We start from the raw sequence: 16,155 nt of genomic DNA, 5'->3' as shown, positions 1-16,155 counted from the left end.
ATACTGACAGCCCTCCTCGGAAGGGTGAGCCGTTCTGAAGGAAATACTTGGATGGTTAGGAATGTTTACCAAATTTTGTAAACCATCCGTGCCTATTTCCAAGTCTGTCCTGGGGGTACACCTGAAAGGTTACAGTGTAAGTACTTTAGGCAGCTGTGGATGGGATTAATTATTTACGAGAGTTTGTAACATCAGCCTTTGTACACTGCTAAGGATTCTTGCTGTTTTTTCCTTTTTCATTCTAGTTTCTCCTGGCTTTGAGAGCGTTGCTCTTGTAGAAGAGGATCAGAACGGCGAGCTGATGAACGAAGACATACGTATCCATAGCTGGCCTTGTTCTTACTACTTGGACACCAGCAAACAATGGATCTCTGGCAGACTCTCTCTGACTCCTGTCGCGATCAAATTTACAGCTGACAAGACTGGGGAGCTTTTGGTCAACTTCCATCTTTCTAGTATCAGTGAGATCAAGAAGGAATCTTCAAATTTAATCTTCAGCTCCCTTACCATCTTAGAGAAGAACACCAAGCACTGGTTCAGCTCTCTGCAGCCCAACAGAAATGTGGTGTTCAACATCCTTGAGCACTTCTGGAGGGAGCAGTTGCTGTCAAGCCAAGGTGCGGGAGCAGAAGCAGCAGCTTTGCAGTCAACAAAGGGAAAAGAACTGACGGGGTTGTTGACTGGATCGCAGAAACGACTGGAGGACACAGCGAAAGTGCTGCATTACCAGGGCGAGCAGTTTGATAACATCATGAGAGGACTCAACAAGATCGAGGGGGATATGGATGTAGCAGACAGGTACAGTACTGTAGCATCCTCTGAGCTAAGCAGTCGGTGTGAGATTGTATTGTTTATGCCTGAAATTTATGGGGCAGATCTACAGAGACTTTTAGGAAACTAAATGTTGACTTTCAAGGAAGTTTAAGTCCATGATGGTCTCTTGTGGATCTAGTTCTTGTTATAAGATGTTTCTGTATTTCTGTCCTTCCTTCTTTGTGACTTTTTTTCACGCTGGTGAAGTTTTTTGTATATATTCACCTGTCCTCTCTCCTTCAAATAACCTTCTAATCCCTTGTGAGTTTCAACCACAACTGGCACAAGTTGTGGACATCTCCAAAATATTAACAACCTACAAGTGTTGAGAGAAAAGGCAACTGATTAGGGGAAAGAGAGGTAAACTAATGTCCCCACTGCAAGACAGGGTATGGCATTTGCATTTTTATTAGATGTCCTAGAATATGCGTAAATGAAAAACATTGGAAGTTGGCTTTGATTAATTTTGCCAGTCCTGGACCAGCCTGTGTTGCTGTTCCACAGCAAACACAACCACAGTTCCCCTTTGCTGGTTCTTTTCCAAGGAAATGAAGATGGCAGGTGGGCTGCTGAGTTGGGAGACAGTTTTGGAGAGTTATCAGTAGACAGCTACCAATTAATCTTTAGTTCAAGCAGATTGTATTCCTTTCCCTGTGCATGACAGCTCTTGAGGCTGTTTTTGCTTACAAAGTGTGTGTAATTGAGGGCTTTATATGTGCCCTTTCCTTCACAAGAATTTAATTCCCAGCTACACACAGCAGTGAGGGTTGGGTCTGTGGTGCGGATATAGCTGTAGAACATGCTCCCTTATTTGTGCTATTGAACTGCACTGCTCTTAACCTTACGGGGAATCCTCACTGCCTTCAGATTTGGGTGAAATCAATACATTTTGAGGAAAAAATGAGCAGCGTTGAGCAGCACTGAACTGCTGAGCTTTGGCTGTAGAGTGTGGTGCTGTAAGAACTGGAGAGACAGTACTAAACTCTTTGTGGTAATCTCAATCACTTAAGCCAGTGTATCCAAAAAACCAGCCACCAAGTGCTGCCTTTAGACAATTGAAATGAGATTTGGAGCACATTTGAGATGTTGCTTAGCTTTAGCTGTTGCAGATCTCGATGTGAGTAGTAAATGGTTGGTGTCTTAATCAGAACATTATGACTTTGCTGTTTAACGATGAACGTACAAAGCGAATTACCCTGCGATTTGGTACACTGCAGTTGGGTTCGAGAGCAGCCCGAAGCAGACAGTAAGGGTAAGAGCAGTATTGTAATGTTTGAAGACACATAGCCTTGAGTGTGTCTTAGAAGCTCTGACACCTGCATGAAGAAACAAACACAATGGAGTTCAAACCTGTTGTTCTTGGAAGAAGCGTCTGTTTTTAGATGGATATCATGTCTAGAAGAAAGTGTTGATTTCACAATGGCTGCAGCGATATTCTCGTCCCCTTTAATGGAGAGCCAGGATAAGGGAAAGCTCCAGCAATAGCTTTTAAAGTTCTGTAGCAATAAACAATGAATAGGAAAACAAATACCTGCTCATTGTTTTTGGAAGGGGGTTTTGTTTTGGGTTAAGATGCACTGGGAGGTATTATTTGTCCTCATAAGTCTGAAGAGCTGGATGCTTTGATTTTAAAAACGGAAAAATAAAAGAAGGCGATGGCCAAATGTTAGCTGAGATTCCCTTTTATCTACAGTAGGAAGAGTTTGGCCAGTTTGCTCGCAGGCTGAAATGCGGCCCAGAAGCGATTAAGGAAAACTGTTTTAATTGCAGGGTGCTTTTTGAGGAGTCCTAACACTTAGTTCCCTAGCATAGTTTGTGTGTGTTTTTTCATAAAGCTGCTTTCACCCTCCCCTGCCTCAAGTCTTCTCTTAAACTAATGATGCCTGTCTTCCTGTCCCTAACCAATGTAGAAAGCAGGAAAGACCGTGGTTGAAGCTCATGGGATTGTTACAGATTGAGTAATTCAGACTGTTAACAGAGATAAATATGTTAATGTAGAATCACAGAATGGTTTGGGTTGGAAGGGACCTTAAAGATCATCCAGTTCCAGCCCCCCTGCCATGAGCAGGGACACCTTCCACTAGACCAGGTTGCTCTAAGCCTCATCCAGCCTGGCCTTGGACACTTCCAGGGATGGGGCATCCACAGCTTCTCTGGGCAACAGAGAAGAGAATGTCTAGTAAAGCTCTTGAACTCTTGCTTTCTTTAGAAACTTGAGGAGAAGCAGCTACATGGGTAATATCACGCAGGACTGTTTTGCATGTGTAGCAGATTCTGGGCAGAAGGAAACTTTGGTAACAAACTTTAGTGCCTGATGATTTGAGGTTATTTGAGCGACATCAGTGTGGTGGTGGTGTCTTTCATAAGAAGAACAGGCCCCTTTATCTACTTTCATATGTTTAAAACTTGGATTAACTTTATCTTGCCTGGCTGTGTGGGCTTTTTTTTCTTGGTTTATTAATTCTGTTCTTGTGTATGCCTGGGTATAGACAGCTGCTTTCAGTGGACCTGCATGCAGATAAGCAGAGCCGAGTCTGATGTGTTAGCAGATGTTCAGAGACCAAAAATAAACATCAAGCCAGATTTACTGGTTCCTCTTTAACATACTGCTAGTAGAGGACAAGGTACTCTGGTTCCAAGTTTTCATTTGTATATAAGGACCGGTCGTACAGTTTGTTGATACAGAGGGGTGACTCCTCTGTGGAAAGCCAGAGAAGTTGGCTGGAGCCTTTGTTCGGGCTGTACAGCAGAAAAATCTTGCCTGTAAATCAGGCATCGCATAGCCAGGATGTCAGTCTCTGGGGAAAGAGGGGAGGAGACGGGTGAAGGGATAAAGTGATAAAAATTAAGGCTCAAAGCTGTCCGGAGTAAGTTACCACAATGTAAACGGAGGTTTAGACTTGCCACGTCGCAGCTGCTTCTCAGTGAGCGAACGCAGACGCTTTTCTCACGGTGAGCGTGATGACGCAAACCCGAGCGGCAGTGGGAATCCAGTGACTCTTGGTAGGTTAAGACACAAGCGTAAGCTGTCGTTGCCGTGAAGTAACTTCTTGTGACTTTCATACACCAGGAGAACAGAGCTTGGTGTCCTGTAGCCATGAGATCAGATTATTGGTTTCTGTTTAGCTACAGCAGGTAGATTAGAGCACGACTTTACATTTGGAAGGTGGTGTGTGCTGGCAGAGCTGAGGGCTTTGTCAGTCATTTGGTGCTGAACTTAAGTTGAACCTCCTAGATTTAGGGCTGAATTTGGACTGTTTTAGGGGTGAATTCAGATGATACTGTGCCATTTCAAATTCTGTTATTGTAGAACTTTGTTACGTCTCCTTTGGTTTGTCTTTTTTTTGTTTTTTCCCTTTTTTAAGGAGTGTCTCAGAATTTTCAGAGAGCAGCAGGGAGCTCCAGACCCATTACTCATGTTGCATGCTATCTACATAAATATCTGATGTTCATGCTTTAGTTGGGAGTAGATTCTTGGAACAATCCATTCTGCCTCCGCTATCCATGAATTCAGTGGTTAACTCCCAATATGACTTTTCCTGCTTTCCCTAGCAGACAAATTTCTTTAAGTAGGTCTGTTTTGAAGCCGGTGCAGAACTTTGATGGCTAGTAAACAAAGTGTGTTCAGTTAGAGCTTCCTCTTCCAGACTGGACTTTGCCTGCAGCCAAATTAAACAAGATTTTAAAATTGCAAAGTCTTCTGTAGACACACTCTGATTCTCTCATGGAAAATAAATCATTACAAAATATTTGGAGAGCAGCACTGCTGTGATGCATATTTTATCAGGCAATACCTTTCTAGAGTAAACTTAAAGTCAAGTTAAATCAAGCTGGCTGTCCAAAACAGCAGTGAAGCAGTAGTACTTTGTATTTTGGTCTGATAAGGCTTGCATCTCTAGGATTTAAGCCAGTTAATAGGCTTTTGTAGTGGCAGTAAGATGACAGTGTTTCATTAAAGATTTTATGACATGGTTTGGCCTCATTAGAAGCCTCTACTACAGCTTCCCTGCCAGTGGCACACGTTAATCACTGGATGGCCTTTAAGGTATTTATGGGGTGGGGACACACACAATTCTGATCTGTGTTGAGTTTCCTTAGAGCTTTCTTTTGGGGTTTGGTTTAAACATAACCTTTTCCCTCCTCCCACTGGTTAATTGAGAATCCATTTGTGCCTCCTGGTCTGCTCAGTGACTGATGGGTGGGCTGAGAATCTCTGTTAAAAACAACCTGATCAGGCTACTTGCCAGCAGCCTGGTTTGGTTTATGGGATGCTTCCAGCCAGCTCACTGCTGGCTTCCAGGGGGGTTGTTTGAGCAGTGGATGCATCCCAGAGGGTTTGATTTGCCTTTTCCTGTTTGCAACTGGAGACTTCGGCTCAGATGCGAGGGGGGTACCAGAGGTGGCTGGTTGCACAGTGGGAGGGAGGAAGGGGTGAAGATGAAGTTACTGTTCACTGTGTGGGGAGATGTAGTTGGCCCCAAAATTTCTTCCCAGTCCCTAAGTCACTCTGAAATACAGGATCCTCTGCTAGCAGGACGTGTTTGGGTGATGAGCAGGGGATGAGAGTGGGAGAAATGGAGAAATAGGTGCTGACTGGGGCTCTGCCTCTAACTCCTGTCTAGACCCGGAGAGGGATGCTAGCAGGCAGCACAGCAGATGGAAAATGAAACCAAAACCATCACCTTTCCTCTCATTCCTATGTTTTTTGGTGGAAAGACTACTGGTGAGGCTTACACCCAAAATGATCTGTGATCATGATCCTTTCTTGGGAGAGGACCCTAGAAAAGGGGAAGGGACTATGGTGGTAGAAAATACAACAGAAGGATTGTGTCCTCCCTATCATTGATTCTCCTGGCATGATGTTAGATCTTTCTTACCTCTGCAGCTGATGAACTTAGGTGCTTGCTTAGGTGCATCATCCTGCTTAGAAAGAAGGGGCTTGACTCCCTGTGGGATTTCTGGCTCTGCATTGCTCTTCCATGGGAGCAGTTGCTTGAATCCTCCGTAAAGCAAGTCGGATTACCTTCAAGCTAAGGCACCAGTTTGCCAGCAAGGCAGCCTGACTGCTTCAGGAGTCACACCAGCGTTGCTGGTGAGGCAGACACTGGATGCCGGCGGGCAGTCTCTGCTGGGCTTTTCAACCTCAGCCTTGCACTGTGTTTTAACCAGCAACGGGAATTTGGGTGTGGGGTCAAAGCAAAAGCTGGAATCAGACTATGGGGCTGAAGGAGTAGAAAAAGGCAGTGGGTGGTGATGGCCAAGTGTGGAAACACTGATGTAAAAGGCAGTGTCAGCTGAAGAACAGATGGGTGTAAATTGGGCCTGAATAAATCCAGTTGGAATTAGGATTTCTCACATCAGAACAGTGAGATTCTGGGACCGCTTTCCAATGTGTTAGCAAATGAAGAAAGGCTGGGTTTTAAGAGGGATGGATGCTGGTAAGCTGGGAATGGGTTTTAGGAGCAAAATAACAGAGGGCTGGATGCAGTACTAAGAAGTCTTGGTGTCTGCGGCAGTTTGCTTTGAACTGGTGGGGTAGCACGACCCTTCTCCTGGCTTCCACTCTCCTAACACCCTCTTTTCTCTGCTAGGTTGTTGACTGAGCTCGAATCTCCTTCTTGGTGGCCGTTTAGCAGCAAGCTCTGGAAAGCGCCATTGGAAACCAAGCCAAAGGAAACTGCCACAGTTTCCGATTCGAAGAACCAGGAAGGAATCATAATTAGAATTCCAGTTATTATCACCCACAGGACAGACTCAAATGTCAAGCCAGGAAAACTCACGCTCTTCGCTTCTGGCCTGGAAATCAGTGACTGCAATTCTCAGGTCATTCACCGTTTTGAATCAAAGGATGTAGATGATATCAGAGTTCACACGCCGTATGAAATCAGTGTCCGTCAGAGATTCATTGGGAAGCCCGACACCTCTTACCGGCTCTTGTCAGCCAAGATGCCAGAAGCAATCCCCATCTTGGAGATGCAGTTTAGCAAGAAGATACAGTTTTTGGAAGATGCCCTAGGATTTCTTGGTACCAGGAAGTCTCCTCAGGCAGATTTGGGGACCTCCATTTGGCAAGCAGGTATGTGACAGACAAAGCAATCCATCTGTAAGTGGTAACACCAGCACCAAAAGTTTCCAAAAACCACCAAAAGTGGTTTTCAAACTCAGAATAATGTATAATATTTACAAGACAAGTCCTCTCTCCCCTGCCCCAACGGTGAGACTATACTGATCAAATGCAAGAAATAACTGCTAGGTGACTTTAGAGCCTCTTGCCAAGAGGGAGAGGGTGGAGATGGCAGAAGTGTGTGGCTCTGTTCTACTCTGCTTGGATTTATTTACTCCCAACTACAGTAGCAAAACCTGTGACTGTAGATGCTGACGCTGAATGGCCTGCAAGAGCCTGCAGCTGGAACGAGCCTTGTGCTCTTGGCTGGGGTTGTCACTAACTCCACACCACTTTGTGTAAGGATTAGCTTAATCTGAGTTTCAGTTGGTGTTTTAACTACAATGTCATTCTTTTTCTGATGGTCACCAATCCAGTATAGTGCTGCTCTGTGGGGAAGGCTCATTAGAAATCCATTCTTCTCTCCTGACTACATGCTTTGGAGTCCTCTGTCATTCCTATTTTGCCTGTGGCAGTTTGTAGCTGGAAGTATACTTATATTAAACCTGTCGTTCAGTTAATTCTAGAAAGTGTAAACCAAATCTCCAGTTCAGCGAGTTTTTAAATAGCAAATGGGATGAACATCATGTTGATTTCCATATCTTAAAAAATAGAATTCTGTTACTTGAGTAGTTCAGGTGTTTGGATTTAGGAGATTTTAGGTCTCGGATTAGGTGAATGCGTAGTTGAGCAGTTTTATGAAAACACAGTGGAGACTGAGACCCTTTGACAACAAAAAGAATGACATTCTTTACTACTATTACTTCTTCTAAAATTCCTGGGAGGTTTGTTGTCTTATTTTTGTAATCCAACCCTGGATTTATTTGGAGAGCTGGTGAATTTTTGTCTGTTAGGAATTTATTCCTATCACCATGCTTGAATTCTCTTTTTCCCAATTGTTAGTGACAAAAGAGCAAATTGCTGGATGGATTTAGTGCCATTATATTAAAAACAGGTAGAAAAATGATACAGTAAAACAACAGATGGACCTATTTCTGTGCACCAAGCTAAAACTGGACTTCGGCAGGGAGGATAATGTCCTCTTGTTGATGAGTTGTCGAGGGCCATAGCTTGGAAAAGATTGTTAATTTTTAAGGAAGTAAGTCCTGGGCATCTGGCACTAAAATGTCAACACAACAACTTGGAGGAAAAACAACCTGCTGGTTTCTTAAGCACTGAGTTATTCCAGCAAATTGGTGTTCAGTTCCTGATGGTCTTAGGGCTGGTTACATAAAATAATTGGTTATACAGCCCTACTGTGCTTAATTTCCCACTGCTCTGCTCTGTTTGCATCTGAGTCAGTGAGTCTATTGCTCTCCTACCCCCACCTGCATTCTGACTGTTTAATTTGGAAATGTCAGGAAAGAAAACTGGAGGTTATGGAAATCCTGACTTCTCCAGCTCCACCAAAACTCGTTTGTGCCTTCCCTGGAGTCTGTCACCTTCCGTGTCCTGTCGCAAGAGGGCAGTCACGGACTGCGTTGTAACCTCTGGGTTTTTTCCGTGCCTGCTCACACGGTGGAAATACTGATTTTGAATCTTTTTTTTTCTATTTTTTTTTTTCTCCCCTAAAAGCAGGGAAGAAAAAGCCTGTTATGCATGCCTGCCTCTGTGTACGCATAAAATATGTCTCTGTTTTCAGATAGTGCCTGTTGATTCAGAGATTTATAGGAGAAACATCCTTGCGGCGGAGGTGCGTCTGTCTCAGCGAACTGGCTCGGGGCGTTCTTTGCCCTCGGTTCTGCAGCTCAGAGACGTGAACATTCTGTCATAGTCTCATCTGGATCCTGGCTCTTTATACTAGTCCTGCCTTTTAAGTTGTGCATATTGCACATTTGTATAAGTAAATACAAACCCCCTCATCTTTCCTACGAGTTTTTGACTTGATTCCACCTAGAAGAGGAAACTCTGAAGAGTTTTAGACACAACAGGTTATCTGCAGCCTGCCACTACCTGAAGGGGCCTGCGAGGAAGCTGGGGGGGACTTTTGACAAGGGCAGAAAGTGATAGGACAAGGGGTAACAGGTTTAAACTGAAGGAGTGGAGGCTGAGGTTGGACATCAGGAAGGAATTCTTCCTGGGGAGGATGGGGAGCACTGGGACAGGTTGCCCAGAGAAGCTGTGGATGCCCCATCACTGGATGTCTTCAAGGCCAGGCTGGATGTGGCTTTGAGCAACCTGGTCTAGTGGAAGGTGTCCCTGCCCATGGCAGGGGGGTTGGAACTGGATGATCTTTAAGGTCCCTTCCCACCCTAACCATTCCATGATTCTATGAAAGTATTTTTAGCTGCTTTGCCTGTGTTTTTTGATTGTATTTTTTTGGACAAACCCTCATGGGTACTTGAATACTCGGGATGGAGCAGTGAGATTTGTTTCGTATCAGAGGTTCTTCTGTGCTGGATCAAGCCAGGACTTTGCTAGTCGATAACATCCTCAGCAATGACTGATAACAGCTACCCAGGACTAAAAAACACAAGAAATTGTGAGCGCATCTGCAGTATCTAAGGCAGTGCTGTCTCAGTCCTGTAGCTGATGGTTGGCATTCATAGGTTTTTATCCCTTTTGGGGCTGCTGACTTATTCCTGCTTACTGCTGTGACTGAGTATTCTCATTATTATGAGTTTCCAGTACTTTGTTCAGAGGATTGGTAGCTTTTTTTCCTCGTGTGGTGGCAGCGAGTCTCACAGTCCAACTGGGTCTAACACACACGAAACAAAACTTTTATATGTTTATCCCTTTTCTATTAAATTCTTTCCCCCCTTTTTCTTTTAAAATAGAATATCACTAAGAACTGCCAGATCTCCTTCCTCATCCTGTCCTTTTTGTGTGCCTTTGTCATATCCCACTCCTGCTCTCGTCCTCAGCAAGATTAATGGAGTGAAATGATTAGATTTCTTGGTTTTAGTGAAATAATTAGCATATGGTGACACTCAGCTGATAAGAAACACAGAATCTGGTCTGGTTGTTTGCTGTCATAGGAAGGTCTGTCATTCCCTCCCCACTTACCATAAGCAGTGTTTTCCAGTGCCTGGTTCTTAGCCCCTCCGAACACAAGGAGAGTTTGCACAGGGTAACACTAGTACACTGAATGACTCTCTTGTCTTAAATCTTGATGGTGTCTGAGTCCAGTGACTCTCAGGCTGATAACCGAATAATTCCAGGGATTATGAGTTTGCAGTAATTACTTGAGAGGGATTTAGGGTTTGGTACTTTTGATTTAGCTTTTGTCTCCCTTTTCACGGGGAAGTAATGCTATCCAAAGCAGTCGGGTGTGCGCCGTCAGTTGGCCAGCCAGCTGGGCACCAGCTCTTCGCCCTGGCAGTGAGCTCTGGCCTCCAACATGAGTTTTGTCCTGAGGTACATAAGAGCTGCTGTCATTGTCCTGTGCTGGGTCAGGCCACGTGCTCGAATTAGCTTCCTTCTTGGTGCCTCTTTAAGTGGGAGAGCTTCGGAGATGTTTGAAGCGCCTGTAGGAGCCAAGATGTGTGTCTGTTCAGCACCCATCTGCATCAGAAATAACAGCCTCTCCCTGCAGCATGTCCCTGCTGGGTAGTATCAGATACTGCAATAAGAGCTGATGCTTTAAATAAAGGACAGGTGGCATGTTACGCGAGGGATTTTGTCCGTGCTGCTTAGCTGGGGGTGGCTGTTAGCGTCAGTATTGCCCTTCTGTTTCAGGGGTTTGCTGACTTGACTTCTGGGCTCTGTCCCTGATCCATCACTTTTAAATTCTTTAATTAAAAAGACTGAAGAGACAAGAAGCAGCAGGTGGAGAATCGTCGTTTATTTGATTGGGAGTATGTTACTGCTGCTTCGCTCTCTGTTTAGATGAATCCTCACAGGCCAAAATTAACCCATTCTCCAAATGTTGCCTTTGATAATCATCTCTTGGCAGCCTGGTGAGCTCCAGGTTGGGTGTTGTACAAAATACGCCCCAAATCCTTTCTAGGAGAACAGCTAAACGGGCAATGTTGGGTTAGGCTCAGAGCGGGCTTGTCTTCTCGCAGACTGGAACAAAGCAAAGGTCAACCAGTTGGATACGGGCACTAGTCCTCCCTGTTGGTACAGGAGATGGCAGTCTGACCATGGGAATTTCTCTTACAGCCACAGGACTCCTGGGAGGAGTGGTGCAGCCCAGCTCTCCGGCAGGAGGCAGAGAAGGGATGGACAATGACCAGGTTCAGCTGCAGAAGCAAGAGGAGATCTCCCAGGAAGAAGCAAAAGAGCTTAAACAGGTATAAGCCGAGATAACTTTAAGAGTTGTTTCACTTCTTCTTCTTCCTTAAGAACATGTGTTTTCATCATCAGAAACAGTCATTGTCCATTACAAATATTCCTCTCCCAAAAATGTGTTTTCATCATCAGAAACAGTCGTCCATTACAAATACTCCTCTCCCAAAGTTTAGATGGGCATATTTTAAAAATCAGTTCATCAAGCCTGTGATTAAAATACGCTGATAAATTTATTTTTGTTTCTAACTATTTTGAACAAATCAGGAATTATCAGCAAAATATATTAACTGATAATATTATAATCCTTAAGCATAACCTGTTTTTGCTGAAGATTAAGAAGCTTGACAATTAAACAGTTTTCAGCTTTTTTTGTGTTTTTCCCTGTGCTATCTTACCCTTTCCCGTAAGGACTAGCAGTTCTACTTCAGAAACATCCATGAAGTTGAAGGAAGTGTTTTGTAAACACACTCAAGAGAACTTGTAGTTAGGAAATAGGTATGCAGTCCAGCAAATTAATAAAGGGGAAATAGGTTGGAGATTTTACTAGAAGAAGATATTTATTTCAAGTAATCCAGCCTGATATTGTTCCTCTAAGTGGCTCTTTAAGGAATATCTTTCATAGCTGATGTTCAGAACCTTTAGTGAAAATCTCGTTGTAGCATGTGGTTGATCTGGAAGAGTGAACTAAGTGGAAAAGCAAAGGAGTATGGTTTTAGTAGGTTTTCCATTAAAATAGGTTTCCTGGTGATGATCACAGCCCCATCAGAAGATGCGGTTGAAGATTAAACTGTATTCCTTATATAATTTTTTAAATGTTGTTTTTCCCTATAGCATCTCATTCTCTTTAATAATCCCCCTTTATCTTGGTGATGGCATCGGGTGAATTTTCCCCTAATTCCATTGCCTCTTAGCCAGCCCTGCAGGTTTCTAGCCCCCTTCTCTTAATTTATAGGTGAGTATTAGAATATGGCAACTTGTTAGCATGAGTGCATTCGTGAGTCACAAGCTCTTAGTAGTGACTTGATTGGCTAGAAATGAAATCTTTTTGCAGGAAAAACATCTATTAAAATTAAGTAAAAGACAGTTGGGTAGGTGAGAGTTTAACCTTTGCAGAAAGTTAATTTCAGAAATTTCTGAAGTTCTCTGTACTGGATGGTGAACTAGAAACCGTGTTAAATGGCCAGTGTTATTTAAACCAAAACAAAAAACTTTCCAAATTAACTAGATCTCAAAGACAATTCTGGTATTTATTTATACCACACCAAGCCAAGAATTTTTTAAGCCAGTTAATGGTTTGGGGTGAGCTTGTGGGGTGGTGTGGGTGGGAGAGGATCTGAATGCCAGGCTGACAGGCCATGAATCAGCCTGATTTTTTCCCAATAATCATAGAATCATAGAATGGTTTGGGTTGGAAGGGACCTTAAAGATCATCTAGTTCCAAGACAGGCCTCTTTATTAATGACTGAAATGATTATTAATTTTATGATACATGCCATAATTCCTATAAAACCCCTGTTCCTTTTCCTTACTAGGAATCACCATATAAATACACAGTTTTAGATCAGAACTTCCTTCTGTAACTAACATACAGTCAACATCTTTTGACTGAAATATCTTGGGCTTTTTTGAAAACAGAATGAGCTATTCACCATTTAATCATTCTCCCTTCTCATCTTTTAAAGAGCTTATCTGCATGATTTGTCATTTTATTAAAAAATTAGCATTTTCTGAAGCAGCGTTGACCTTTTGGAAGATTTTTAGGGAGGGGATTTCTCAGTCGTAGTGTACAAATACCAGCAATCTGTTATTCATGCGTGCATATACTGCTTTGTACAGCTGTTACGTATTCAGAAGAGCTAGTTGTTTTCCCTTAAATGTCATCTTTTCAGGACTATAATTCTGATGTTTAGCCAGACCCAAAAAAGCTAAATACAAAATGAAGGGTTGTTGGTCATGGAATACTATCGAAGACACGTTTTGCCACACCTTGTAAAAAAGACTCTCTGGGAATTGCTTCCCCAGGGCCAGTTCTTGACAGCTGAACACCAACCTTTGCTGGTGCTTGTTATTCTCAAAGCGGTTTGCTGTGACTGGAGAAACAGAGGAAATGTAGGATGGGGAGTTCAGCATCATCCAGCAAGTCTTGTGAATTGGGAGTGAAGCCTCTCCTCTGGTATGGGGTGATGTCTCTCCAGCTGCTTCCAGAAGTTGTCCAAGCACTGCTCTTTCTCATCGCTGTGAAGCGCAAAGCAGAGGGAAATACCTGAGGATCTTTGGGCTCTGTTAGGAGAGAACGTGGTGAGGTTCAGAGGGGAAGTGTAAATGTGTGGAAGTGGAGGAAAGTGTGATAAGGGACGGTAGTTCCTTCAGTACTTCAGTACTGAAGCAGGAACTGAAGTTCCTACCAGTAAAAGTGGATTGGAAAGGTGTGGAGGTCAGGGATGTATTCCAGTGGGGTTCATGGGGCAGCATCATGGTAAATGCCATACAAGGCCTTTGTGGGTGTTGAACCCTTGGAAACACTGAGGTGAAGATCTTGAAAGTACATGTCAGCAAGACACTGGATGCTTCTCTAAGGTATGTCAAGGCTTTATCTAAGATTATACTGCCACGTTTGCTCACTTTATAGTTGAGAAGTCCATAAATTGAGGGCAGAGAACCAGGAGTGTTGTCTCATTTCCAGCTGTGTGGCCGTAAGCGGTCAGACATGAGCTAGGTTGTAGGGTGCTCCTTGCTGAGGTGTAGCCTGCTGCTTTTCCTTTTTTCTCCAAACATCCCCTGTCAGTGAGCACAGCCCAGTCATTTTAGCCTGCAGCAAGGGCTTGTCTTTCATTGATGCAGTTGTTCCCAGAGAGCTTCTTTGACTGCTTCAGTTCAGCACCCACTTTGGGAATGAGCAGGATGATGGTTAATCATGTTTGCAAAGGATTTGGGGAATAAAGGGGGAAAACGGTTACAAGTGCAAAGCATTGACGTGGATTGAAGAGAAAGACACTTGTGGCATCAGACCTCCATGAATGAATTTAAGGTGTTTGAGGTTCTTATGTTGATAACTGCAGCGTTTTTCTGAGCAGTTGACACTCTTGAGAATTATGATCTTTTATTCTTTGATTATCTGTAGGGCAAGCACTTGTTTAAAAAAACAAAACAAAACAAAACAAAAAACATCCTAAACAAGGAGAAAAAAACCCAAACCAACCCAAAACAAAATCTTAAATCCCAGAAGAGCTCATCTCTCTCCCCCTCATTACTTGTGATGTGGAGGAAGTCCAGCAGAACTGTGGAAGTTGGAGAAGATGCTCTGGTGGCTGGAGCCCCTCTGCTGTGGGGACAGGCTGGGAGAGTTGGGGGTGTTCAGCCTGGAGGAGAAAAGGCTCCAGGGAGATCTTAGAACTCCTTCCAGTGCCTGGGGGGGCTACAGGAATACGGGAAGGGACTTTTTACAAGGGTAGGTAGTGACAGGACAAGGGGTAACGGGTTTAAAAGGACAGAGGGCGGTTGAGGGTGGACATGGGGAAGAAATTCTTCCTGGAGAGGATGGGGAAGCACTGGGACAGGTTGCCCAGAGAATCTGTGGATGCCCCATCCCTGGAAGTGTCCAGAGTCAGGCTGGATGAGGCTTGGAGCAACCTGGTCTAGTGGAAGGTGTCCCTGCCCATGGCAGGGGGTGGCACTGGGTGGGCTTTAAGGTCCCTTCCAAACCAAACCATCCTGTGAATGTATGAAGAGGAATTTGTGAGAACCAGGCAAATGGTTGTTCTTCTTCCTCTCTCCTCACAAACGAAATACTTGCAGTAAGAACAATGGATGTTTTGCAGCAGGAGTTATGGAATGATACTGAATTCTTTCCATTAGAGCTGGAAGCCCTGAGCATCTGCAGTTGTGATCCGGTGCCTGAGTAAAGGACCTCACCAGGACTGCATGGAGGGACGTTTATGTTAAAAAGAAGAGTTTGTGGCAGTGTGAGCTGTGTTTCTTAGTCTTGCTGCAGAGCTGGAGAAAACAGGCTATGAAGTTGCTGTGGTCTCTGCCTGAGCCTCTGGCTACTGCCTCGCTGTGGCTGACACAGTGGCACCGGCTGTGGGAAGGCATAGGATAATATTAGCTGAAGGGCTGTGGTTGGGGGGAGAATTCACTAAATTTGAATTTATTTTGCCAAACCAGCGCTTTGTAATTTCCAAAACTGTTCCTGCCAAAGAACTGTTGCCCTGATACTTACTGTCTGCAGATTGCGTATGCCATGACGACAGAGACGTATTGAAGTTGTTAATTCTGTAACATCTGGGGAAAAAACCCCCACATCCCAGTGCATATCTTTGATGTTTGTTTCCTCAGTGTCATCTTGGGTCTAGATGGTTCCATTTCAATCCTTTGCTACTTTCAGAGTCTCATCAATGTTTACTTACCCTTTTATCATTCCCTCATATCAGGAAATCACAACCCTTAGGTCAGAGAAAAAGTGTTTTGTTGAGGAAGCATTCATTCCAGGTTCTAAATACCAGATTTGCTCATAGGATGGCCTTGTTCCATGGCCTATAGCGATCAACGGCCAACTGATCCTAACAGGCATGTGTGGTGACCATGCCCTGGATTTATTTTTTTGGAAGGCACAATACGGGAGGGGGCTGAGGGTGTCACAACTAGTGCTTTGTATCTGCTAGCGTGCACCTTCCGTATTTAATGGTACCGAAATAAACGGTGGTAGTTAAATCTGTGGAGCTGCTTTGAGTATTTTTTTCCAGACAAGGCCAGTGGTATGTTAGTGGCACTGTAAGTACTTAGTATTCCCCGAGAAAGTAAATAAAATCAGATTCCTGATTCAGCCCAAGAAGAAATAATGGGAGAAATCAGCCACTAAGAATAAGGTAGTGAACAATGACATTTCCATACTCTCTGAGTAGCCACTGGCTCAGAAGAGCTGATGCTTTAATATTTGTCTGCTTTTG

The 16,155-nt window shown here is 43.9% G+C and overlaps 1 protein-coding gene across 1 annotated transcript; it reads left to right on the top strand.

The window, feature by feature from the left end:
• The first annotated feature begins 253 nt into the window (after positions 1–253).
• Positions 254–15,127, top strand: SNAP47 (synaptosomal-associated protein, 47kDa). Its single transcript, XM_010156295.1, has 4 exons — positions 254–798; positions 6,405–6,889; positions 11,081–11,211; positions 15,065–15,127. Exons 1-4 carry the CDS (start codon positions 302–304, stop codon positions 15,077–15,079), a joined length of 1,128 nt encoding a protein of 375 aa, XP_010154597.1. The 5' UTR covers positions 254–301; the 3' UTR covers positions 15,080–15,127.
• The last annotated feature ends 1,028 nt before the right edge of the window (positions 15,128–16,155 follow it).

Source organism: Eurypyga helias, unplaced genomic scaffold, assembly GCF_000690775.1.
Source record: "Eurypyga helias isolate BGI_N326 unplaced genomic scaffold, ASM69077v1 scaffold27147, whole genome shotgun sequence".
NCBI classification, from domain to species: domain Eukaryota; kingdom Metazoa; phylum Chordata; class Aves; order Eurypygiformes; family Eurypygidae; genus Eurypyga; species Eurypyga helias.
This window is presented reverse-complemented; position numbering and strand designations above follow the sequence as displayed.

What these genes read in the sequence shown, in the direction of transcription:
- SNAP47 (XM_010156295.1), top strand. Translation starts at nt 302, where the DNA reads ATGAACGAAGACATACGTATCCATAGCTGGCCTTGTTCTTACTACTTG. An exon ending in GATATGGATGTAGCAGACAG is followed by an intron (nt 799 to 6,404) that starts GTACAGTACTGT and finishes TTTCTCTGCTAG; the next exon opens with GTTGTTGACTGAGCTCGAAT. An exon ending in GACCTCCATTTGGCAAGCAG is followed by an intron (nt 6,890 to 11,080) that starts GTATGTGACAGA and finishes TTTCTCTTACAG; the next exon opens with CCACAGGACTCCTGGGAGGA.